General features: G+C 38.3%; 1 protein-coding gene across 13 annotated transcripts in view; it reads left to right on the top strand.

Annotated features, from left to right (window-relative positions):
• Window positions 1-636: 636 nt before the first annotated feature.
• The window catches only part of TRDMT1 (tRNA aspartic acid methyltransferase 1), a 29,573-nt gene continuing 5,800 nt past the window's right edge, over window positions 637-24,409 (top strand). For 3 of the 13 annotated variants that reach the window (XR_015257836.1, XR_015257837.1, XM_086742219.1), the window contains exons 1-8: window positions 643-729; window positions 9,221-9,330; window positions 10,988-11,064; window positions 12,518-12,589; window positions 16,339-16,404; window positions 18,007-18,076; window positions 18,975-19,058; window positions 19,548-19,918. Coding sequence is in view for 10 of the 13 variants with exons in the window: in XM_086742219.1 (XP_086598345.1) it covers window positions 666-729; window positions 9,221-9,330; window positions 10,988-11,064; window positions 12,518-12,589; window positions 16,339-16,404; window positions 18,007-18,076; window positions 18,975-19,058; window positions 19,548-19,918 (914 nt within the window). In the remaining 3 variants the exon portion in view is untranslated. The other 10 variants (XM_086742210.1, XM_086742209.1, XR_015257838.1 and 7 more) reach the window with 9 other exon arrangements.

Genomic DNA, 24,409 nt, shown 5'->3' on the forward strand with positions numbered 1-24,409 from the left:
CTTAGTCTGGAGGAGGCTGAGGGGAGACCTTACCACTCTCTACAACTGCCTGAGAGGAGGTTGTAGGGAGGTGGGTGTTGGTCTCTTTTCCCAGGTAACTTGTGATAGGACGAGAGGAAATGGCCAGGGGAGGTTTAGATTGGATATTAGGAAAAATTTCTTTAATGAAAGAGTGATCAGGCACTGGAGCAGGCTGCCCGAGGAAGTGGTGGAGTCACCATCCATGAAGGTGTTAAAAAAAACGTGTAGATGTGGCACTTCAGGACATGGTTTAGTAGGCATGGTGGTGTTAGGTTGGGATTGATGATCTTGGAGGTCTTTTCCAACCTTAAAGATTCTATGATTCTCCTGATCCCTCACTCCCAGGAAGGCGCAGATGGTAGAGCTGCTGGCCAGCATCAGCCCCATGGCCACCTCAGGGGGCAGCAGGACCGGCTGAGCTAGGGGGTGGCTTCATCCTCCGGGCCTAAGCCCACTTCGAGGGTTTAACGAACAATTAACGCCACATTAAGCCGCTGCTCCCGGGCCGCGCAGCGGACGTAGGCTGACAGGGAGCCGCCGGCCCGGAGGAGGACGGGCAGGTGGGAACGAAAGAGCAGCGGAACGGGCGGGCGGCGCTCGGGGAGGCCGCCGGGAGGGCCGCGCCGGGCGCCGGCTGCCGGAGAATGGCGGCGCTGCGGGTGCTGGAGCTGTACAGTGGCATCGGGGGGATGCACCAGGCCCTGAAAGGTACCGGCGAGCGGCCGCCGCCAGCGCGTCCCTCGGTGCTCGCTGCCGCCGCAGCCCCGCCCTGCACCCGCGCCCCCCGCCCGCCTCCATCTCCGAGGGCGCCATCTTCTCGACGGGACCCCGACCCCTGATGGGGGGGGGGGGGGGGGGGCGCTGTGGAGGGCGCCATGTTCTCGAGGGGGCGCTGAAATGGCCCCTCTCCTCCCGCAGCATCCCTCCCAGCTCGGCGTGTCGCTTGCGGCCGCCGTCTTGCACAAACACCGTGTGGAAGGAAGCTGTGGGATGGGAGGCTGGCCTAGTCCCCTCTCCCCAAACCCCAGAGGCAGAGCCTGTCCCTCTGCAGGGGCAGGAAAGTGACCTTATGGCGGTGGGATTCGTGCTGTCTCACAGGCCTGTTGTCAGGGACTGCGTGGGGGGGGAGTTGTAAGGGGGATTGGTAACTGGGTTTTGGCTAGTGATGTGTTTGCATGAGGGGTCTACGGCTGTAAACTGAGCAGTGCCTGAAAGCATTCGTGGCCTGCTGGGTGGCACCAGGTACCCAGGACTACATTGGGCTGGAAATTAGGGATCCATGCTCCTTCTTTGGCCCGGGCAGCTGCTCCTTGGAAAACTGTGATTTTGGGTTCATTAATGCATGCTTTGCTGCTGACACATCCTTGCTGCAAATGGGATCCAGGTCGTGGAGACACACAGGATGATACTCGATCAAATTAGCCAGAGTCTCCCATGGGCATGCATGTAGACTTCATTCTTATGGCTTAATATCTGATACATGATCCAATATGGGCCTGACCATATGAGGTTGGTAAAACATTTTATAAATATGAAAACTGAATATGGCATTTGAACTGGTATACAGAGTTCATGCTAGACCGTGTGCCCAGATGCGTTTTGGATCTGGTGCAAGGAACCCTGGAGCTCCATTTGCTGAATTGTTAATGCATGGCCTGGGTGACGTTCAGCAAGTCCTGTAGACTCTCTGTGTCTTGGTTTCCCCAAATAAAAAAAATGAGCCAGGGCTATTGATTTCCTTTGTAAAGTACCCTGGGCCTTGTTACTTCAAAGTCCAGATTTCAACACACATTTGTATAATTTACGAGAATCACCATAATAATTTTAATTATAACTGCAGTCCTTCAAATACTTCAGCCTTCGTAAGCACTAGCAGCCCTTCTGTTATACTGTACAACAGAGACCACTATCACAAAAACATCAGGTGAAAACTCACCTTATCTTGTTATTTTTCCCGGGAGCTGTGTAATATTAAAAGGTTATGCTTGCAGAGTAGAATCTGTTTAGCATAATTTATTTACTTAAAACATACTCACAGTGTGGTATTTTTTCCCACTATCTCAATTTTGCTTGAATGTGTATGTATGTTTTATATATTTATAATATATAAAAATACTCAACATACCAAAATAGGTACCTACATTGTTATTGTAAATAATCCTAACCGCCTGTTGTAAGGATGCATTTTCCTTATTTCCAGAGACATTCTTAGAACATTAAATGTATCTTTGTATGGAATTGCAGATTTTGGAGTTCTTGTGGAATGAAAATAGCGCGTTATACATTGTATATAGTGTATATAGCTGTAATGGTAACACTCTGCTTTTCTAGTAGTGTTGTTTCTGAAGTGATGTGGATCTACCTATGTGTTATAGACAATTTCCATATTTCTATAGAAAGTGGACTGATTCTTGAAACTTAGCCTACTCTATGGTCCTTCACGCAGCTGTTTGGCATGTGTTGGTGTGTGTATGTACGTAACAAATCTTTACTGAATATTAGCTAGCTATGTTTTTAACATAATGATAGATGTCTTGTGGGTGTTTGGTAATGTGCTGCAATAGTTAATAAACCATAATGCCGGATGTGATACCCTGTGGATGACCACCCAAGAAAGCATCATTTACAACACAAGAAATACTTAGAAGGATGGGAATATTGAGAATGCAGGCTCAGAAGATTATCTGAAGATTATCAGAATACTATAAACTTGTATCCAAAAGATAGACTGATTGAGAGGTGCCGCAGTGGACAGTTACTGTGCATATGAAGGCTTGAAATTATGTATCACCTTTATATATCGTGTAGTTTGGAGGGTGAAGGAGTTAACAAAAACCCTTGCATTGTTTCCCGAACAGGTAAATTTATTTCCAAGCTTACTGTTTCTGAAATTGCTGAATACAACTGCATCAGTGTCAGTGCGTGCCATATATTTCTGTTCTTCTGGGCTTACGTTTGACTGAAGAAATGACAATAACTATGAATAGTAAGACTGAGATTCTTTTGTAGTGGTACCAGCCAAGGCAGATGAAGTGACTGTGTATAAGTGGAGACTTAAATTGTTACTTGTGTAAGTGACCCTTGATAGTACTAAATGCTTAAATACTGATTGAAATTTGCAAAGCGGATAGATACAACACTGTTTGCATTATAGTTGGTATAACTTTTTTTCAAATCTGGGTGCTTATTTTTCTGGGAAGCATAGGAAAACTCTCCCCGTAGGTCTTGGAAAAAGACTGGTACACTTCTAGAAGAAAATCTTGTTTTGAGTGTTGTTAAAAGTAATAATCAGGCAATTTGAATAAAAAGAGTTCTATGCAATTTACACTGAATTAAGTATTTAATGACAGGCTACTATATAAAACTGGTTTTGATGAGTTGTGTTGCATTCAGGAATACTGATGTAGTCAGGCATTTTGATCCTTCCTGCTGTTTTCTCTTTTGAAGTCTCTTAGACATCTGGATTTGGTTTTCCTATACAGTTTATAAAGGAACAAAGTAAAGTCAAGGGGGATTTAAGTGTTTGCTTTTATGTGGAAATCAAACAGAAAAAAGTGAATGTTCCTCAGTAAGTACTTCAATAATAGGGTTTCTTATATGTTTTAGGCCTATATGTGTATGTGGAAACATGCTATTTGAAAATGTCTCTAATACAGTTTTATGGAAGATTGTTTGGCGTCTTCCATTTGAAGTATAGAAATATTGGAATTTTTTTTGACATATAAATAGGAAACTTGAAAGAAAGCCCTCCATTCCAGCAGTGCTTTCGTAAACCAGATACATAAGGGGTGAAGATTATAATACTTTATTTTCTTGCTGTGGTTTCTAGTGAACCTATACAGCCAAGAAAAATAACAGGAACATGTAGAAAAGAGAGAGCAAGCATGGAATACTTCAGTGGCAGCATCCCAGGGAAGCTGCTTGTTCTACAAAAGGGATTCTGAAGCTCTGGCAAGTTCTGGCTCAGTGTTGGTTCCTGGCCGTTTTGTGTAGCCAGTTTTGTGGCCAGTTTGTGGTAGAGCTGGTCCAACTTTCTACTTTTCTGTGAAATTGCTAGTGTTTTCAATTGTCAAATAGGTATTTTCCAGGAAATGTGACACTGCCTTTTCTACCTTGAAGCCCCTTTTGGCTGTCATCCTTCTTAAACTTAGTTTTAAGATAGCAGATATTTGAGCTTGCAGGGTGAGGATGTTAATTGTTTTGACAGCTGTTATTAAAGTAGAATGTATTTGGCACCAAGTAGTATGCAATTGGTTTTGAGATTGTCCTTGCCTACAGTGAGAAGTAATTGAATTTTAATAAATTCACGGAAGCTTATACTCTCTTATAAATGTTTTTCTATTAACGGTACATAGGAGTTATCAGTCCAAAACTGATAAAGAAAAGTCTTGAGGATTGTCTAGCTCTGTGTTGATACTTTAGCTGCAGATAATTCAGCATCCGCAAAATTTCTAGTTTTAGATTTTGAATACTTTATAACAGTATTTTAAGTTTAACAGCAAAAACATGCAAAAAGATACAATGTAGAAAGTTGAGCTTGATTAAGGTCAGAAGTCAGTGAGTCGGTTCATATTCACTTTGTTGAAAGATTGAGGCATCTAAGAGGTTGGAGTGCATTTCTTCCTTCTTCCCACCCTGTGCTTCCAACTTTGTGAGATTTATAAAGGTTGATGTTTAGGTCATATATGTCTAAACCTACAATACTATATATGTAAGTGTGTGTGTGAGAATGTATTCTTTGTACATGAAGTGCAGAGTTTCTACAGTGAAAAATATAGTGTTTTATTTTTAGCAAATCTGTGGCTACAAATTCATTTCCTTAGCAACTTTCCATCAAACAAACAGCCTGCTCTTCCTCATTCCCAACCAGAACAAAAATTAAACTGGTTTATTAATTAAGGCAGTTTTCCCATGAAAAATGGGTTGTAGGTCTCTGCTACAAGCATTTGTAATCTGCAAGGTCACTGAAAAGTCTCTGTGCACCAGACATATTTTTAAAAAAATACCATAATTTTGCAGTGATAAAGTTGGTGATATTTCTTCTCTGCAGTTGTTATGTTTCAATTTTACAGAGTAAGCATTTGAGTCTCATGTGCTCTGTTATCTCTGTTTATCCATTTTATTTTATTATCTCTGAATTGCACAGAATAATAAACTGGTGTGCGTTATGACACTGAGCATAGCTATCTCAGGAGAAGAGGCAAAGGAGACACAAAAATGGCAAGCAAGTTTAGGATTCAACACAATGCGAAACAAAAATATTGCCTGTTTGAGCGAGTTCTTACACCTAAACTCATTTTAATGTAGCTCTTCTCTAAAGTATAGCCCTTTGTAGCACGGGATACTGCCAGATGTGCTATAATGTAAATTTACATAGTTTAAATGGCTGTACATGAACAAATCCTGTGTAAATAGAGCAATGAAAAAAGCTGCTAAGTACCCTGCAGGAAGCAAGTATCAAGTTTACTGATAGTCATGTTGACTATAGCCATGGGCAGTTCAGTCTAACCATTTCAGCCAAGAGCTGACAACTCGGAAATGAAATCTTTGCTCTCTGTTTTAAAAGGAAACAGGACTGGCAAAACATGTGACTAATCTTCCCTTTTCCATCGGTTTCCATATACCTCTTAGAATAGATAATTGTTCTGGCTCTGATTTTCCAGTATGCTGATATCTGCCAGGCTCTGCCCTTGGTGTAACACCATGTATTTCATGTGCTCTGCTGACATTGATGATTCTGTTACAAAAGTACAGGGGTGAATATAAACAGATCTATGCTAATTTTAAAGTCTGCTAAAAACACATGACAAAGGAGTCGATTGTGAAGAGGAAACGGTCAGATATTGTAATGTCAGAAATTTTATTGAAAATAAAATCCCTTTGGATTTGTTTTTTTCCAAATTGGAAGCTAATACACGCATCTTGTCTTCTTTTGTTTCAAATACTAAACCTTGCAGTCATTACAGCAGGGTCCCTTTCACTTGGGTGACTACTACATAGCTGAAATGGCTTGTAGGCATTGTGTATACAACAAAATAGAAAATTTGGACCCAAAGTTTGATTGCTACCTCTTTAGGCAATTTAAATAACAGTTAAAGAGTTTCTGTTTCTGCTGTGGATCCTAGCAGTTTTAAGACTCAGAGTGGAAAATCAGTACTTTCCTAGTAGGATGATACAAATTTGATTTCACCTGCTTTCAGCCAAGAGAGAGTATTACAATCCAGTCTGAGTAAAAATAACATAACACCTCCCTCAGGAACTTCTCAGTCATGTCTGTGTCTTTCTTTTGAGCTACAGCATCTCTTTCAGAAATGCGTAGTCTCGGTTCAGACACTGTGGTGTTAAGGAATATTGCAAATCAAGTATTCCAGCAGCTACTTAGTTTCACTTAGAAAATGTGCATTATTTTTTCTTTAGTCTACATCAAATAAAATTGTTGTGTGTGTAGTTGTAATTTTCTTAAATGGCTGTGTTTTGAAAATTGGACATACTTGTTTGGGAAAAAGAATCTGCAGAGCTGTATCTATTTCTGTATTGAAGTTCTGCTGTATATTTTGGGGAGTTGATTTAGTATCTCACTAAGTCAGCAGTTCATGGGCATTTTCGTATTCCTGAGTTGCTTTTGTGTCTTTTGTTGGTAGGGATAGTTAAACATGATCTTGATTCTGGTTTTTTTTAGATTCTGCTTTCAATCTTTCTTATTATACATTTCTAGTAATTTTAAATATAAATGCTACAGCAAAACAGACTATCACAGCTTGACATCGAAGTTATTTAAATTTCAGGAGGAGTTCTTTAAAAATGTTTCATTTTCACTTTGTTTGAAATTTACACAAGCTTTTCTTTGTTACCTTGGATGTGTGAAATCTGCTTGTCTGCTCGAGCTCCTTCATGCGTTTCCAGGGTATTTCCACACAAATACGCTTAATCGGCTTTTAGAGGGAGTCTGTTCTGCAACAGGAACTCCCAAGTGAGCCACAGCTTTTGAGTGAAAAGGAGGAGATGCTTGGAACAAATTATTAGGTCTTTGAACTGGGGAGAGAGGATGTTGGGTGGAATAATTCAGGAAAAGTTCCTGTCCCGTTTCCATGTGTGTTAACATCTCTGGTTTAGAGTGAACATTGTATTGCAAGGGGATTCAGTAAATTACTATTAGCTATGAGCTCTCTTTCAATGTTTCCAGCCATTTGGGCCTGTGGAGCCCCTTGATGCAAGTACCCAGTACTTCTTTGTTCTTGTATGTATACAGGGAGAGATTGGATTGATGTTAGTAAAAACGGTGGGCGTCTGAATCATGAGTTGTGCGAGAAAGCACACTGTTTACCTTTCCAGTTGTAATTTTTAAACTATAGAGTTTTATAATAAATTGAGGTTCTTAAATTTTTTTTTTTTCTTTTCTTCTGGAGAGCCTGGAACACACAGGAAGGATCAGCTTGTCAGGACAACATATTTTAAGAACTGAAAGAATAAATGCGAAAAGCACGCTCTTAAACAGTGCTTGACCTTTGTTCCCATCACTTAGGTGTTACAGATTTGTTTTAGGAAGATGAAGGTGTTGGTTCTTGAATGTGCTTGTAAATTGAGACAGTCAACCTAGTTAAGGTGATGTTCTTTTCACACTAGATGTCAGTGTTAACATACCTGTTCTGTAACCTCAGGTGTAGTCATTCTGTTGTCCTCGTGGGTACACCTGTATTTAATACTTCAGTTACAATTTATGGTCAAGATGTCGAGACAGTAACTGCAAATAATGATTTGTATGTTGACCCTTAATGAGCAGCTGTCTGTAAATCTTTTGCTTGTGAAACTCCTACTCTTTTTGCCCTCTGTTGCACCAAGTAAACCCAGGAGAACCAGGCAGGTCTGTGTTAAAATGCCTGCTGCAATCTTCAATATCTGGGTTTCCCTTTCATCTTAGTTTTTAATAAGACAGCCTTGAAAATCTGAAAGATAGTAGATGGATGATAACTGCATCACTCAAAATGAAATCTGCTGTGGACATCATAGTTGCTTTTTCATCCTCTCAAACTGTAAATAATTAGCTGACTAGCAGTAACTCGTAAAATGTCTCATAAGATTGTTTGTTAATGTGTTACTTGAGCATGTTGTGAGAATACTCAAGGGCGTGTGGCTATTTGCCTTGTTTCTTTTGGCTTACAAAATTTTTTTTGAAATTGCCTGTGTTTCATCTGAGGCTTTCTAGTGGTGACTGTAATGTAGATTTCCTGTTGGTTCAAACTGGTGTTGTATGTCAGGAGATGTTTACTGTTTTCTGCCGGTGGCTGTAACAGTGACCAGAGCCTCAGTGAAGGTTTTGTGGTTAGTGATAATAAATACTGTGACATGATGAGCAGTGGATTAAACACTGTTCCTTTTATGTCTTTAGCTTCTGTAGAACCTATGATTCTGTTACTTTATAAATTAGTCATTGCTTATTTACATTCTTTTTAGTGTATTTTTCTTTCAAGATTTTAGTTGTCAGTGGATTTATTACACTGTGCTCTCTTCTTTTTGATAACACCTCTAAGTGCCCAGAAGTAATTCCTTTGATAGCAAGAGAAGAGGAGCTGCCAAATGTTGTCCTTCAAAATGTTTGGGATTTTGGGTACCTTGAACCCAAAGGAGGTGCAGTTGGGTTCAAGGCCCAAGGTTTTATTGTAATATAAGCACAAATGTTTTTCAGGCACCTTTGTAAATTTTTGTTGCAAAAGTAGACGTACCTCAAACATACTGGTGCCATTTTTTTTTCTTAATGAGAAATACTATGCTTCTAAAATAACACATTTAGTTCCTATAATTTGTCAGTAGCTGGAGAGGCTCAGGCAGTGGCAGAGGGGCTCAGCCCTTGGCTCAGGCTTTGTTCCTATAGCTAAGGAACTTGGTGGCCACACAGACCAACTGAGTGCAAGAGGGAATGTTGTAAAGATGCGCCCTGTTTGGAGTTTATGTGTGACTGTAACTACAAGTTACGCAGTGTGCAGTTAGCTTCCGGTTTTGGATATATAAGGAAGTATTGTCCATGCAATTAGAAACACAATATATTTTTCAAATAAAATTTAACAGGCAACACAGCAGAGTTGGATCATGTAATTTCCCATTTATTTTTGAGCTTAACTGTAACACAACTGAACAAACACATTTTTCTCAGTAAAGAGAAGCTACACTTTTCAAATTCCATTTTTTTTTTTTTTAATTTTAGAAAGCTGCATATCTGCAGAAGTTGTTGCTGCTGTTGATGTGAACACTCTTGCCAATGAAGTTTATAAGCACAACTTTCCCAGTACGCCATTATGGGCAAAGACAATTGAGGTGAGTAACAAATATCTGTTTTGCTCTAGTCTGGCATTTGTAGGTATCTCCACTATTGTTGCTAGTAGCAAGAGAAAAAAAAATAATTTATGTTGTTATGAATATAGCAGTTTTAAAATAAATTTAATGTCTTATGCTGTGGTTGCTTGTTGAAGTTAGAGAGATGCTCACACTGCAGTCTTTTCCTGGAGATCTTGATTGTTGCATCAAGAAAGGTTACATGAATGTCAAGAGGAATGTTTACCAGCAATAAAGGAATGGCAAAAATCATACTTTTAGATTAAAAAATATTTTCATGGATTTTGAACAAATTTAATTAAATCACTTGGAGGGATGCCTTCATTTTGTAGTTATAGTTAAGCTGAGTAAACACAAGAAAATATCCTGGATGGGACAGTCGTGCATTTCTTTGTGGGCTCAATAGGTCAAATATTTTAGGAGTTATGTCCCTTTTTCAAATTATCTGAAGAAGAACTAGGTAGAATTGGCTTCTGTTTTTATAATCGTGGGGCAAACTAGACGTGGTTTGACTGGATTTAGATAGAAATTACTGTATACTTCTTAATCTTTTACAGTTTTACAATATGACAATAAAAGATACTGAATTTATTTTAAGACACCAGCTTAAGTAAGACTTAAATAGGTGGCTAAAGGTTAGATGCTTATTCAGCACTCAATAACGGGCTATAGATGATAGTTTACAGTTTTATATAGGAAAAGAAGAGTGCTTGCTTATATCTCATTATAGTAGATGAGAGCAGATTACAGTCAGTAAGACTGTCTTTAATTATTGGAAAAAATGACTGTTAGTTTCAGTTTTGTTACATTTGCTATATAGATATCCCTCAAAATATGTAAGACAATGATTTCTTTGTCTAGCTCATATTTACTTGATCATTATCCTCCTTCTCTCCTCTTGGCCCTTTAATATGTTGTCCTCCTAGTGTAGCTTAAAATTTAGTTTAGAGGAACTTCTACTTATGTAATTAGTTCATGCCACAGACCTAGTTCTTTCTTCTCTGAACAGAAATATTCTTACAGAGTATAGTTTTCAGCCATGTAATATATTTGAGGGATTTTTACTGGGCAAAACTAGAATGAAGTAAACTTTACAGAATGTGTTGATAATGAGCTCCTAAGAGTTAAATCCCAGAGTCTGAACCTGTAAAAATTATCATGTTAACACTTGAGCTACTTTTCTGTTGAGATATTTTGTCTTTCAAGAAGATCTAGTATTTTTCCACCTCTTCGGAATATGTTAATATTATTTTTGATGTACGAAGGCTTTGTACTTGAGTAATGATACTTTATTTAGAGGAGTGATGGGGAGAAATAACTAGTCAGTATTTTGATGTGATATGCTGAAAGAACTACTACATACCTCTTCTGAAAGAATGAGTAGATACAAACCTGAAGATTATGTATAAATGCTAAGGGTTTGGTTCGTATTCAAAGCAATTAGTGCATATTTGTATTGTATGGTTTACCAAGGTAGAAAAGAATGAAATTATTAGGTCAAACGAGAGTTCAGGTAGTTTTTTTTGCTAGGTGAAACACATAGTGGAATTAAAAAGCGGTAGTTTGATCTGAAAGATGACTTGAGAGTTTTGTACAATTTGCAACACTCAAAATTCTTCTATTTTTTTTCCTTATTCAGGGCATAACACTGAAAGACTTTGACAGATTGTCTTTTGATATGATTTTGATGAGTCCTCCCTGTCAGCCATTTACAAGGTAGATATAGCACACTTTGGAGAAAAGTGCAGCTGTTACAGAATGTATTGTTAAAGGAGAAGTGGTTTCAAGAATGACACTATGTTCATTTGTATATCTTTCTCTTCCTAAGCAACAGTGTTGTAGCTCTTTTCACCATGACGTTCACTGAAGTGGAAGAAATACAGCAATTTGAATCTTATTTATTGATCACATTTTTTGTAATATATATTTAATATATATTTTAATTCAGTTTAAATTAAGTAAGCTTCTTACAGCACCTATTTTGCGTACTGTATTGTTCCTCTACCAGTGAAATTCAAAGATTTTACTGTTTAGGAGTGCTTCTGTTCCTTTTAGATATCAATCTAATCTTTTCCTGGGGCAACTCCAGGAAGATGCGAATGTCTCACTTCTGCCTGAGTCTATGAATGCAATCTGGTTTTAGTTGTACTTCGAAAATTGCACATACATATAAATAGTTTATTCTGAGGAATGTTTCTATTTTAGCCAAGACTAGAAGGATAATGGCTTTGAAATGGTTTTATGGATGATATAGAGAAATACCTTGCTGATTACGAACTGACCTTACTGAGATGTTGTGTGTCAGATTAGTTTCTAATTCATATCATTTGACAGCAGTGACCAGTGGAGGAGGTAAGATTCTAGTAACAGTACTCATGCAAAGTATTAGTTTCATGAAAAAGTCTGTTGTTGGTGATGAAACTGCTTGTCTAAGAAAGCATATCTCATTGAATGCTCTAAGATTAAAAAGGAATCCCTCCAAAGTGGTGCAGATCTATAAAAAATGTGTTCGTGCAAGCCTATGATGTATACAGGAATCATTCCTTCAAATTTTTTTTTTTAATAATACAGTGAAAAGAAAAATCTATATATGAGTAGTAAATTTAGACACATGATAAAGCTCTTCTACCAAGGCTTTATTGTTTTTTAAGAGCTATAAATTAGGGGAACACAGGCCTCAAATCATTACATTCTGTTAGCATTTTTATAACCTACATGAGCTGTCCAGTGTAATGTTAAAATGTTGGTTACAAAGTTATTCACATGGGGCTCAGTCTGGCAAAATGGTGAGCACCCAGTCTTTAATTCATAGAAATAATTTAATATATTTAATGTAAAACAGCAGGGTATTCCCAGGAACCCAGTGGGGTTTTTTTGTTCTTTCAGAGGTAAGTATGTTCAAGGGGTTTGCTGGACAAGACTGGAATGCTAAACACTTTGCAGGCTAGAGAGTGGGTTTCATCACTGAATGCTTCGATTTTAATCTTACTGTGAGCTGATAGGTTCCAGGGGCAGCTTTTTTGAGCAGGTGCTCATGTCTGTGCATGTTACTTTTGCAGAATCCCTTTTTGAAACTTAAAGCAAAAAGTGTCAGCATTCTGTAGAAAAATGTAAGTCAAACGTCAGTCTGCTGCAAGTAATACACAGATGTTTCTTTATTCTTTCTTAGAATTGGCCTGCAAGGTGATGTATCTGATCCACGAACAAAGAGCTTTCTCTATATTCTTGATATTCTCCCAAGGTATAAATGAACTTCTACCTCAGTTCTTAAGCCTTTGTTGTAACTAAGTAGATCTTTTATATTTCAGCTAGACAAGTAATCTATAATGTTTTACAGGGATACTACTAGTAGACTGTTGTAGTACAGTCTCTTGTTTTGAGGGGTAATACTAACAAATTCAAATAGCTATGCATTGTCTGAACAGTGCCATTGTCTTTTTATTGATCTGTCATTTTTGCCTGGGCAGACCCTAGTTCCTAATAAAATAGCCATAATTATTTGTATTATTTATGCCTTAAATTTTGAAACAGTAAGTCCAAACAAAGTGCATTTTGCTGACCTAAATTGTTCTTATTGAGAGTGTTAAAAATCAGTTCCAACTAATGCTTGTAGTCTTTGTTGGGAAGAGATGCGTAGCATTGTAAGAACCCTTCCTGGGAAAGTGGAGCAAGCAGTTGCTCAGGGAGATTATCCAGCAGAAATTTCTGCTTCTGGATTGAGATGTCCATTGGGCACTAGTTGGCATGAGCCTGAGTATTTACATCAGTTACAGTCCACCAGACACCATTCCTGGCAGTTCTGCTTCTGCTGGGGACGTGGACAGCTGTTCTTTGTGTATTCCTTCATTGGTTAATCTTGCTCTCAGAATTGGAGGAGGATGAAGGGAGGTTTGGCGCTCTCTCCCTCTCTCTCCCTCTCTCTCCCTCTCTCTCCCTCTCTCTCCCTCTCTCTCCCTCTCTCTCCCTCTCTCTCCCTCTCTCTCCCTCTCTCTCCCTCTCCCTCTCCCTCTCCCTCTCCCTCTCCCTCTCCCTCTCCCTCTCCCTCTCCCTCTCCCTCTCCCTCTCCCTCTCCCTCTCCCTCTCGCTCTCTCCCCCCCCCGCTCCCTCTCCCTCTCCCTCTCCCTCTCCCTCTCCCTCTCCCTCTCCCTCTCCCTCTCCCTCTCCCTCTCCCTCTCCCTCTCCCTCTCCCTCTCCCTCTCCCTCTCCCTCTCCCTCTCCCTCTCCCTCTCCCTCTCCCTCTCCCTCTCCCTCTCCCTCTCCCTCTCCCTCTCCCTCTCCCTCCCTCCACCCCCCCCCCTCTCTCTCCCCCCCCCCTTTTTTTTTTCTTCAAATGAGTGCTTTCTGCACAGAAGGGAACTGGTACCAACAAAAGTCTTTCTTTCAAACTGCTGTTAACACTGGGAGAAAAGGGTCTTCGTCCTTCGTCCAGAAACAACTTTTTTTTTTGCAGCAACATTAAATGGGACCACGTCTTTGCCTTTCTCATCAGCAGAAAGAAAATACAGACACAGAATGGCTGAGTGGCTTGGCTGGGATCACCTAAGAAATCTGTGGCAGAAAACACAAAACAGAACACAGTACAGATTCTGTAGCCTAGTAAGACAATTAATAGGTAGAAAGAAATATTATTATTACTCCCCCGCTTCTAACAGAGACACAAAAATGGCAAGGTAATGTGGGTTTCCGGAAGTTGCAAAGGATGTCTTTTCTGGAACGAGGAATAACTCAGTCCTCCAGACTGACCTTTCAAAATGATAAATTAAAAACCACAGATAGTATGTAAGTTAATAATTTGTCAGAATAATAGTACCTTTCTTATCCTCAAGGGAATCCTGACCTCAGTATTCCTTTCCATTAAACTGAGACACAGTTAAGAGGCTGGCTGCTTTTGGGATACTGTTGTGCATGAATATGGAAATGTTGCTTCCTGGTTGCTGTGGGCTTGGCTGGATAAAGGGCAGAAGCTTTTCTTTCTCAAAACCAAAGCTTTAGACACTGCAGGACGTATGCTTTTTGTCATGACGATGGAAAGGAGTTCGACTTGGCTGTGGCATTTTTATCTCAACACCTCATGAGACCCTGCTGACGTCCCTTATCTCCCTTGGGCAGGTTGTTTCTTGAAGCAGTACTTACTGTAAGCAGTCTGTAAAATGTTGAAGATGGTGGCTTCTGCAGAGTTTCTCAGTTCCAATAGATTTATGTTTTACTGAGATAGTATTTGTGTATTTTCTGGATACAACATGTTTGCCAGACAATGAGTATGGAGTATTTCAGCCCAAAAAGGGGGAGTTCATAATATAGGAATTATCACTTTGCATTCTAAATTGGTATGACATGCATTTGGTTTATGGAAACTCTAAAATAATGTCTCATCCTTTAGCTGTTCCTACCTTATGTTCAGCCTTTTGTAATGAAATATTGCTGAAATGGGGCTCAAAGATAGCCTGGGAAGACAAATATTAGATATGAAGAGGACAGTTTCAAGATCTGGAAAGACCCGGGAAATCCTTGGAGCACCCAGGTGTCAAAGTCTGACCTAAATGGTCTGGATACTGTCTGTCTCCAAGTTATAACCCACGGAAATCTAATGCTAAGGCATCAAAATGCTAGTGTTACAGACACATTTGTAATGTTAATACCTGCCAAGTACTTAACGCATACTCTTTGTATAGTGATTACTTGTCTTATGATCTGTTGATCCTGTATGAGCTCTTACATTTCAGGCTATGCTCTGGATTCATTACTTAAGTTTCATAGTAGGTGATGATGATGTTGAGCATAGATAAACATACCAACAGATATATTCTTCATTCCTCTGCAGGGGATTTGACTACTGCTGCTTTTTTCAGTTTGGTTTTTTTTTTTTTTTTTTACTATTATTATTAGTATTTTTAAATTTGACACAGTATCTTGAATGTTTTCCAATTTCTTGTAAAATGCTTTAGTTCTTTAATTTTTCATGTGAATGTCTTTAATTGATGGTAGTTAAGAAAGTGCTAAAACAAATTCTACTGTGATTTGTACCAGTGGAAGTCCAAAGTCACTTACTGACTTAAATAAGCATGCAGCTGCTATCTGGTGGCATTAGTACATATACTGTTTCTAGATGCTGTTCTGAGCTCCCAGTGTGTGGCAGACATACTATGTCGACATTAGCTTTACTAGAGAATTAATCAGTGCCAAGGAATGTTCCCAGAGACTTGAATCTGAATCATCTATGCTTCTAAATTGTTAGAATGGTCCCTGTCACAGTTTGGGCATCTTCCTTTCTCCAGAGATTTAATATGCTGGTTTTGGAATGAGCCTATTTCCAGATCTCTGCGCTGATCTTGCTAAACCTCAGGCTCCTCCTTCCCCTCCCCACCATCAAAATGAAAGAGTTAAGTATAGAAAATTGAGAATATCTGTAGTTTGAGCTCTAAACATGTCCTATTTCTTAAAGTAATTAGTTGAATACTGATTCTGATGTGTTCTCACTAAAGTTGATGTGATACTTTGACATTGATTTCATGTTTAAACACTTAAAAATAAGTTTTCTGTTCCATGGCTAAATAGTGATCTTTTTTCCCACAACAGTTATTTTTCCTATTAAAAACTCAGTCTGTTGAATTATAATATTATGCTTTAGGAAATGAATAGTGGTGGATGTTTTCAGAAGTACATGCATGGGGTACAGGAGAGTACAGCTATCCATCTGAACATAAGTGGGTTTTGTCAGTTGTTTTTTTTGTTTGTTTGTTTTAGTAATTGCCAGCAGTCCACAGTTTAAATTCAGTTAGGAATGATTTGATCTAGGCAACCTTGAAAGTTGAAGTACAATTTTTTTTTTTAAGTTGCTAAACTTTATCAGCTAGCATGATGTGGAAATACTTTGATCTTTCTTGTACCTAAACAAATCTGTGGATGAATATAATGTAGTTTGCATCTTGTTACTCTCATTTGTTGATTTTTTTCTTTTTCTTTTTTTTTTTTTTTTTTTCCTCCTTGTAGGCTCCAGAAGCTTCCAAAATATCTGCTTTTAGAAAATGTTAAAGGATTTGAGTCCTCTTCTGCAAGGTAAAATCTAAGTTATGCAAGTTTTACTTTTTAATAAAGTATATTTTTTTTTTAGAAGGGGAAGGCAGGATTTTTATTTCCTAGAATTGAAGTTAACAAAATAGAATGAGATGAGACAGCTAGCAGCGGTGGGTTAAACATACTGTTTTAATTTAGGAATTAAAATCTTAGGTTGTGAAAGAAACTTGCTAAATAATGATTTATTTCTCTAAGCAGATAACATATGTTGTAACAAATGGACTCCATTAATTTTATTTTATGATCCCTTGTCCTTTAGAAAGGGTCAGTATTAATTTTCAAAGGAAAAATAACAATAGATAGAGCACCCAGTGGTTTTGGGTTTTTATCTATGACAGGAGTTCATGGTATCTTGTGTTAAGATCACAGTACAGTCCTTCTGGTAGTACTTTCAACAGTACTTTCGTTGACAGTAGACTGTAACTTTCAGTACTTTCACAGTACTTTCCTCAGTACTTTTGTTGACAGTAGACTACCACTGGTTCAAGGTTGCCATGAAATGGTCCAGAGAGATAGTATGAAGACTGTATGCAATCTTTTTCTGAAATGTGGAAGAGAAAAGCTATCGATAAGGTTACCTAATGACAGCAGGAGCATTCTCCTCTCTTGTGGGCAAAGCAGGAGACAGGAGATTGCTGTCTTCCTTCTCATTTCTTGCTGGATGGAATAGAGTAGGATCTTTCCATAGCATTCCTTAAAGCACCAAGAGAACAGCCACCTTGTATTCCATCCTCCTTAATGAATATGGCAGGCAACTGGGAGATATGTTTAGCTCTCTCACTGGTTAAGAGTGCAGCAGTCCTCTGTGAGCACTTGAACACTTTGTTGGAGGTGCAGGCTGCTGCTGTAGACCCTGCAGTTCCCTAGTCTATGCCTTGCTGGCCAGCGTTTGGAACAAGTTGTAGTTCAGAAAACACCCCAGTCAGAACAGTTGCTTTCTATGACACTTGAGAGGCAGTGCCACATACAGCGCCAGGTACAGGTCACAGCTCATACCTTTACTATGTTTCCAGCCTAGTGCAATCTGCATGGAATAGAAATTGTAAGTCTTTTTTTAAGAATATTTCAATTTCAGTGATTGTCTATTGTTTATAAAGTACAGTCCTACCTCACTGTTATTATCAAAGCCACCAATTTTTGTCATAACTTGAGTTAGCCCTTTTGTTGGGCTTAACTGATGCCATGTATGTGAACAGAGAGAAGTAGGGAGCTATTTGTAGTGGTTTTAATCTCCTAGTTTATAATTCACAATAAAGAGAATGTCTTGCCCTCTGATTCTTTTCCTTGTTGACACACTATAAGTACACTCCTAGAGATAAGATATTTTTTGAAGTCAATGTGAGATACTTGTGAAAGTATAATAGTCATTTTTGGCTACAGTAACACTAAACTTCGTATGTTGTTCTCCTCAAGTTAAGAAACTGATGACTTCATATCTGTAATTCTCTGTCCAATTCTTTCACTGAATGTGCTGAGCGTCTTGATACTTAAGGTGTTGCATTTAATGTGTTTTTATTTAGGATAAGAAAGGGCCTAAAGGTTGTATGGAGGGAGTAATTGCTTTTTGATTCTTTTCACTGCCAGAAATGAACTTTTGCGAACACTAGAAACATGTGGATTCAAATATCAAGAATTTCTCTTGTCTCCAACCTCTGTGAGTTCTAAAGTTGCTCTAATGTTATTTAACTGTTCAAACTGCACTGAACCCAAGAACATTATCTAGTGTATTAGAAAAGAGAGTCATGGCCAGAGCTGGTTTGAATGAGAAAGCTATCTGTCATGACTTTTAATTTCTCATCAGTATACTGGCATAATCATACTGCTGTTATTGTTCAGATCCTACTCTCATATTACTTAGCTACCATTTGATATTTTTCAAGAAGACATGAATTTACACCATGACCAGTAAGGTGGTTTTCCCTGCTGGTGCCTCATTGCTTCAGAAGTGCTGATGCCTGTGAATTTCCCAGCACAGAAAATGTGCCTGTGTAATTTGTGGGAGGAGGGGCTTTGTTTGCATGATTCCCTGGCAACTGAAAAAAAGAGAGAGGTTTCAGATTGTGCAAGACTAAATGAAATCGGTAAATTACTGTATATGTCTGAGAAAAGCTGACAGGGTAGCTTGAAAACTAGTTGTGGTGTATTTATTTTGTTGTTAGATGTTTTAGAATTCCTTGTTCAAAGAGGCAAGGAGACATCTTTTTGCTTTTTTTTTTTTTTACAGAAAACAGGTAGTACCTGTCCCAAGAAATTGTGATGCATGTAATTTTTCTTCTTGCCTCACATAAAATTTTGTTTAAATTCCTGTTCATTTACAGAGAAAATAAAAACCATGAAGTACAAAGAATAATTCCCCACTCGTTTCCTTGAAAAATACCTAGGTTACAGTTTTTAGGTATCATCAATTAATGCTGATATCTCTGAAGCTGCAAAACGTATTAGTGTGGCATAGTTCTATGACTGTATATAATGGTAGATAACTTGTATGACACGATAGACCACTTTTTCTCCCTTTATCACATGGACTAAAGGCTTGTGGATTTTGCTTACAGCTTGGCATTCCCAATTCTAGGCTGCGATATTTCCTAATTGCGAAGCTTCACCAAGAACCATTTCCCTTTCAAGCTCCTGGTCAGGTGAGTCTGTTAGCGTTACTGGAATTTGCTTTGTTTCATGAAGATTGAGGGTTAAATTTTCAGTTTTTTAGTGTGTGTTGAGGAATGGAGAGAGGGAAAAGTTATTACCAACAGAAAAGTTAAATTCTGTCTCTTTTGATCAGCGTGGATACTGAATTTTTTAAGGACTGCAATGCATGCTAGTGGCTTAGGTAGCTTGAAACAGCTGTGGGACAGTGGCTGATACTGGGCTACAAAACAAAGTTCTGCTACCTTTTTCACACCCTTGGAAAAGTCTTTTTGCAAAGGCAATTATTTGTGGTTGTTCCTGACATCACAGCTGGTAGGTCTTGATGCTAACATTTTTTAAAATCTTCATGAAAAGAAAATTGAATGGTTACTTGCTTTATTCTGAGCATCTCTGAAGGTGTTCTTACTCACTGCAGAGTCTGCTGTCAAGTTGTTTATCAAATGCAGTTCTTTATTTTTTTTCTCACAATTTGTTCTTAGATGTTGACAAGATTCCCAAATCAGGATCTAGAAAACTTACTCAAGGACAAAGTCACTGACAAAGTGGATGAAGCTAGTTCTTCCTTGTCTCCTAAAGGGAAGAATCTGTATCCAAACATTGGTCCTGATTGCAGCAGCAAGAAGAGTTTACCGAAAAAGGCCTTTCTTTTTAAGCTTGAAACAGTAGAAGAAATTGAAAGGAAACATGATCAGGACAATGATTCCTCTATTCAAATGCTAAAAGATTTCTTGGAAGAGGAAAACGAAGAAATGAGTCACTATTTCTTACCACCGAAGTCCTTATTGCGCTATGCTTTCTTGTTAGACATTGTTAAGCCCACCTGCCGGAGATCCACATGCTTCACAAAAGGGTAAGTTGCAAAGAAAATGTCTTCCTGAATCATGTCCTGAAATTCTAAGTGTGTTTTTTTTTGCTTGTAAAGACAAGGAGAGCCATTTCATCCAAAAACCCCCAGACATCTGAAAAAAAAAAAATCTCCTTATATAGTGTACTTCCTGGTCCAGTGGAATGCCAGCATGAGAATCTATCTGGCAGAACATCATGTGCCCACTCCGAAAAGGCATTCACAAAAGACAGTGCCATTTGTTGTTGACCTTCACAGAAGCTTAATTACCCCTGCAGAAATATGGTTCCAGTAGACTGGTATAGTACTGATTCATTAATGAATTTTTTTATATTGCTCAGTGAAGTTACAAAGTGTCATGCATGACAGATCCATTGCTCATTAAAACTGTCTCCACTTTTGCACTGTACATTCTATTGATTTCTTGGATTTTTCAGCTGTGTAGGTCAGAATAGCTGTGGATTGGCCATATATCATAAAACCAGTTAGGTTACTGCATTACAAATCATATTTGATGGAGCAGAACATCAGTGCTTTTCTGTCTAGTAGTTTTCTGATTTGTACTTTGCAGTCTTAAATTTGTCTGCCGGAGGTTGTTGAATATTCTGAAATCCCACAGACAATCGGTCAGAAGCTTTTCCACTAAATGCATTTGTATTGGAAAATGCCAGTTGGAGTCTGTAAGTTTCTGGGAAATGTTAATATTGGTGAATTTTTCAAATTAGTTTGTTTTTTTTTTTTTTTAATTCTCCAAATGTTTCAACAAAATAGCTTAGTTGATGAGTTAAAGCTAATTATAACTTTTTTTAATTAGTAGAAATTAGAGTGACAGATTGACAGAGCTCCTTCAGATTTTGTGATTTCAACTTTTTGACAATAAAAAAGCTGAGAAGAGAAAGAACTTCAAAAGTTGAAAATTTGTGCAACAGGAAAGCCCTTCCCTCAGCTCTCATTGGCATATGCCTTTTCTGTTCTCACTCTTTTGAGTTGTGGAGGGGTCAGCATCTCGTGGGACCCGTTTCTTAAATAGAAGAATCAAATAAAAACCTCAGATGAGAATGATGTCTTATTTATCTCATGTATGCCTTAAGTCTCATAAAAAATAAATTGGCCACTTGTGGTTTCACTAGAATATGTCATGGTAGTTTGTGGTTGTGTTTATCAAAATCATACTGAAGGAGGCTCCTGAGTAGTTAATAATGAAGTCTTTACATAGCGATGGGAAATCTGACATGGAACGTGACTGTTGTCCTTCTGCTAATGTCAAAGGAGCCAGGCCAGATAGTTATGGTAGTTGTTCTTGGCTCAAAATGTAAGAATCTGATTTACCGTCTTTGTTCCCTTTTCGCTTTTGGGAAGGAAGGTTTCCAACATAGTTTTCAATGTGGTTGTATAATTTACAGCTCTGCATTAAGAGAAAGATTATAATTACATCACAGGCTTCATCCATGTCACATTCTGAGGCCAAGAATAAGTTGCTGCCATATGTGTTCTAGGAGTTCTGGTTTTTTGTTTCTCTGAAGCATCAGATTTAGGAAAGAGGACACTGCATGGAGCAGAACAGCACCCCAAGTAGCACAGAGAATCCCTCTGCTGAAATGCCTGCCTGGTGTCTGTCTTAGAAGTCATACTGATCATCGGCTTTGAGACTGGGAGAAAAATTTCCCTCAGTTCTGATTGATCTTCAGATATTTCCAGCAAGGTTCCTGTGATGAGGATAATCTGGATATGCCTTCTCCGGTTCTTCTTAATTCAGGGATCTCAAACACTGAAATTTCATCAGTGTTTTTTGTCTTTCTGCCTTTGTCATACCAGTATGTTTTCTGAAAGGCTTTGGTGGAGTAGAGGGCAAAATGTAACAGCCTGTGATGCATGAGAAATCAAGCAGATGATCTTGTATTCCCTTCTGACCTTGGACTCCTTGGCAAATGGAAAATGATGGCTGAGTTCCTTGAGACTACAAACACCATGGTTTCTCTTAGGAGGATGTTTGTGGTGGCTGAAGTTGTGAGAGGAAATTGTCCATTTTAAAGGGCAGAGCAAATGAAAACTACTTCTTTAGATACGATCATTCTGGACTTACTTGTAAGTTGATATGCTACTGACAAGAGAAGCAATACATTCTAAAATAGTGTAATATTAGTTACGGAAACTTGCATTAGCATTGTGGAAATTACCTTTTTGTTAGTCATAATATAGGACACAGTATACCCAGAAATAATATATTATGCGTATGAAACCAACAGGGTTTTTTTTGAAAGCTTAAAGAAATAAAGAGAGGAGAAAAAAAAATCTTGAGTCAGATGAAGATTTAAGACTTAATTTCTTTGGCCAACTTCTTTCATTATAACTGTTAATAAAATGTCAGAAAATCAATGCATCATTTTTTACTGTGGCAAAAATTCCCATCTTTAATTATATTCTGAGTCTAAGGTAGAAATGTTAATTTTTCTGTAGTCAGCAGCTGCAATAATAATTAATAACAATCCAGCTAACATTGGCCATCTGCCCACGTTTGTGTAAAAATACCCCAGCACTCTCCCCCTTTCACCCTTAAACCACTTTTACACCAACTGCATTTTCTTTGTGAGGAGTTCTGTACTCTAGTGCCAATTATATAGACTGGAGTATTTTATATAATATGGATCCCATTAAAAGATTATTTTCTGACATAAAAATATAGTATACCACTTTGGAATTTATCCTGATTTATTTATTTTGACTCTGATCTATTAATCTGAAATACAATCAGATGCTACATAGGAAGATGATCAGGATTCCTCAATGGTATATGCGTTACATTGCTAAACATAGTATTAGGGAATTTTCAGAACTCAACTAATCAATTAAAGGTGAGGTATTTACAACACAGTTCGATTCCATATGTTTTTAATCTGTGTCAGTGTTTAGGGACTTTTGTTCTCATCCTAAGGAAAATTTGCAAGCACTTCATTGTAAAATGAGTATTACTGTCACTGATATTGGCAGAACTACTTGCAAGCTTTTCCAACTGAAGAAGAAATTTTCAACATTGAGCTATATACTCTGAAAGGAGAGTATTCCTTTATTCATTGTGGAATTAAAGGCTTGAAACAAAAAATTGTTCCAGTGCTTTGCTTTAGGTTGGGCCCCAAATGGAGCAAAAGACATTTATAACTGTCTTTACAGATGTGCAGATAAAACTAGAGAATAGTATCCGTTAATGGTTGGTGCAGAGCACATCACTGTAACACAAGGGATCTTCTGAAGTTCTTCCACTGTGCAAAAGCCATCTGTTGACTTGACTCAGTCTCTTTCTGTTCAGGACATTCAAACACTATCATAGTTAGACCAGCAGAGTATGTTTCTGAAAGCCCATAATTTAAATGATAGCCTGGAAGAGACTACAGAGTAAACACGTTGTTAAGCAATCAACCACAAAGCATCCAAAAAAAGCTATAATACGGTTTTGGAATGTAAGTTTTCTTACTTTCTTTTTAGTTGGATTTCAGTTTTTTCTTTCTTTCTTCTTTTTCGTTCTACGGTTCTGCATAGATGCCTGGCCATCCTCCATCCCTTCCCTCTGTGGAAGATCCACAAGCAACCAAAAGTTAAACCTGACTCAACCACTTTGTTCCTAATGGATTGATATAAAAGCTGGAGGCTCACACTAATGGTCCTCCTTTGAATATGGAGCGCCAGTTTGAACCTCTAGGACCATTTGGCCTTTAACACAGTTTCCTTTAATGTGAAATTGGTTTGTGCAATGTAGATGGCCCTTTCTGATGATGCTATGCTTGAATTCCTTGGCCTTGTGTAGTTGCACTTAAATAAGGCATTAGTGTGGATAAAGCCTTGTGCATTGATTGCAGACTCATCCCTAGAGAGCGTGTTCAGAGGCTACTGCACTCTAAGGATTATCGTTAATAATAAGGCCTTTTGCTTTATCTGTCCGGGAGGTGATTTGTTAATCAAAGCAAAGGAACCTAAGTAACCTCCCTGCATCTTTGTAGTTCTCAATACTATGAAGTCCAATGAAAATATTTAAGATTGTTATTGTTGTTGTCAAGGTATGGACACTATGTAGAAGGGACAGGCTCAGTTCTACAGACAGCAGTAGATGTACAGGTAAGAATATGTAGACTAACATATGAGAATGACTTGTTTTAAAACTTGGTTTTGTTTTTTTTTTTTTCTGTCTTCTGCTTTGTTACCCTGCATAACAAAAAAGCTTTTAAAACTACATTTTATGACAACTGAGTTTCCAATTAATTTACTTTGCATTCCTAAACAACAGTTTATTTAAATCAAGATTATATGTGTGCCTCTCTCTGTGGAGAATATGAGTTGCTATTATTTGGTTATGTGTATTGTCATATAGAGGTTTCAAAGGGGGATGTGAAAACATTAAAAATTAGTAATTCTATGAATAAACTACAGTACAGTGCTGTGAATCTAGGGCCATTTTTTGTACACAGATGATCCAGTAAGTATTGCCAAATGTTTAGCATGTTTGAA

The sequence above is a fragment of the Chlamydotis macqueenii genome, chromosome 2, assembly GCF_036417535.1.
Source record: "Chlamydotis macqueenii isolate bChlMac1 chromosome 2, bChlMac1.mat, whole genome shotgun sequence".
Taxonomy (NCBI): Eukaryota; Metazoa; Chordata; class Aves; order Otidiformes; family Otididae; genus Chlamydotis; species Chlamydotis macqueenii.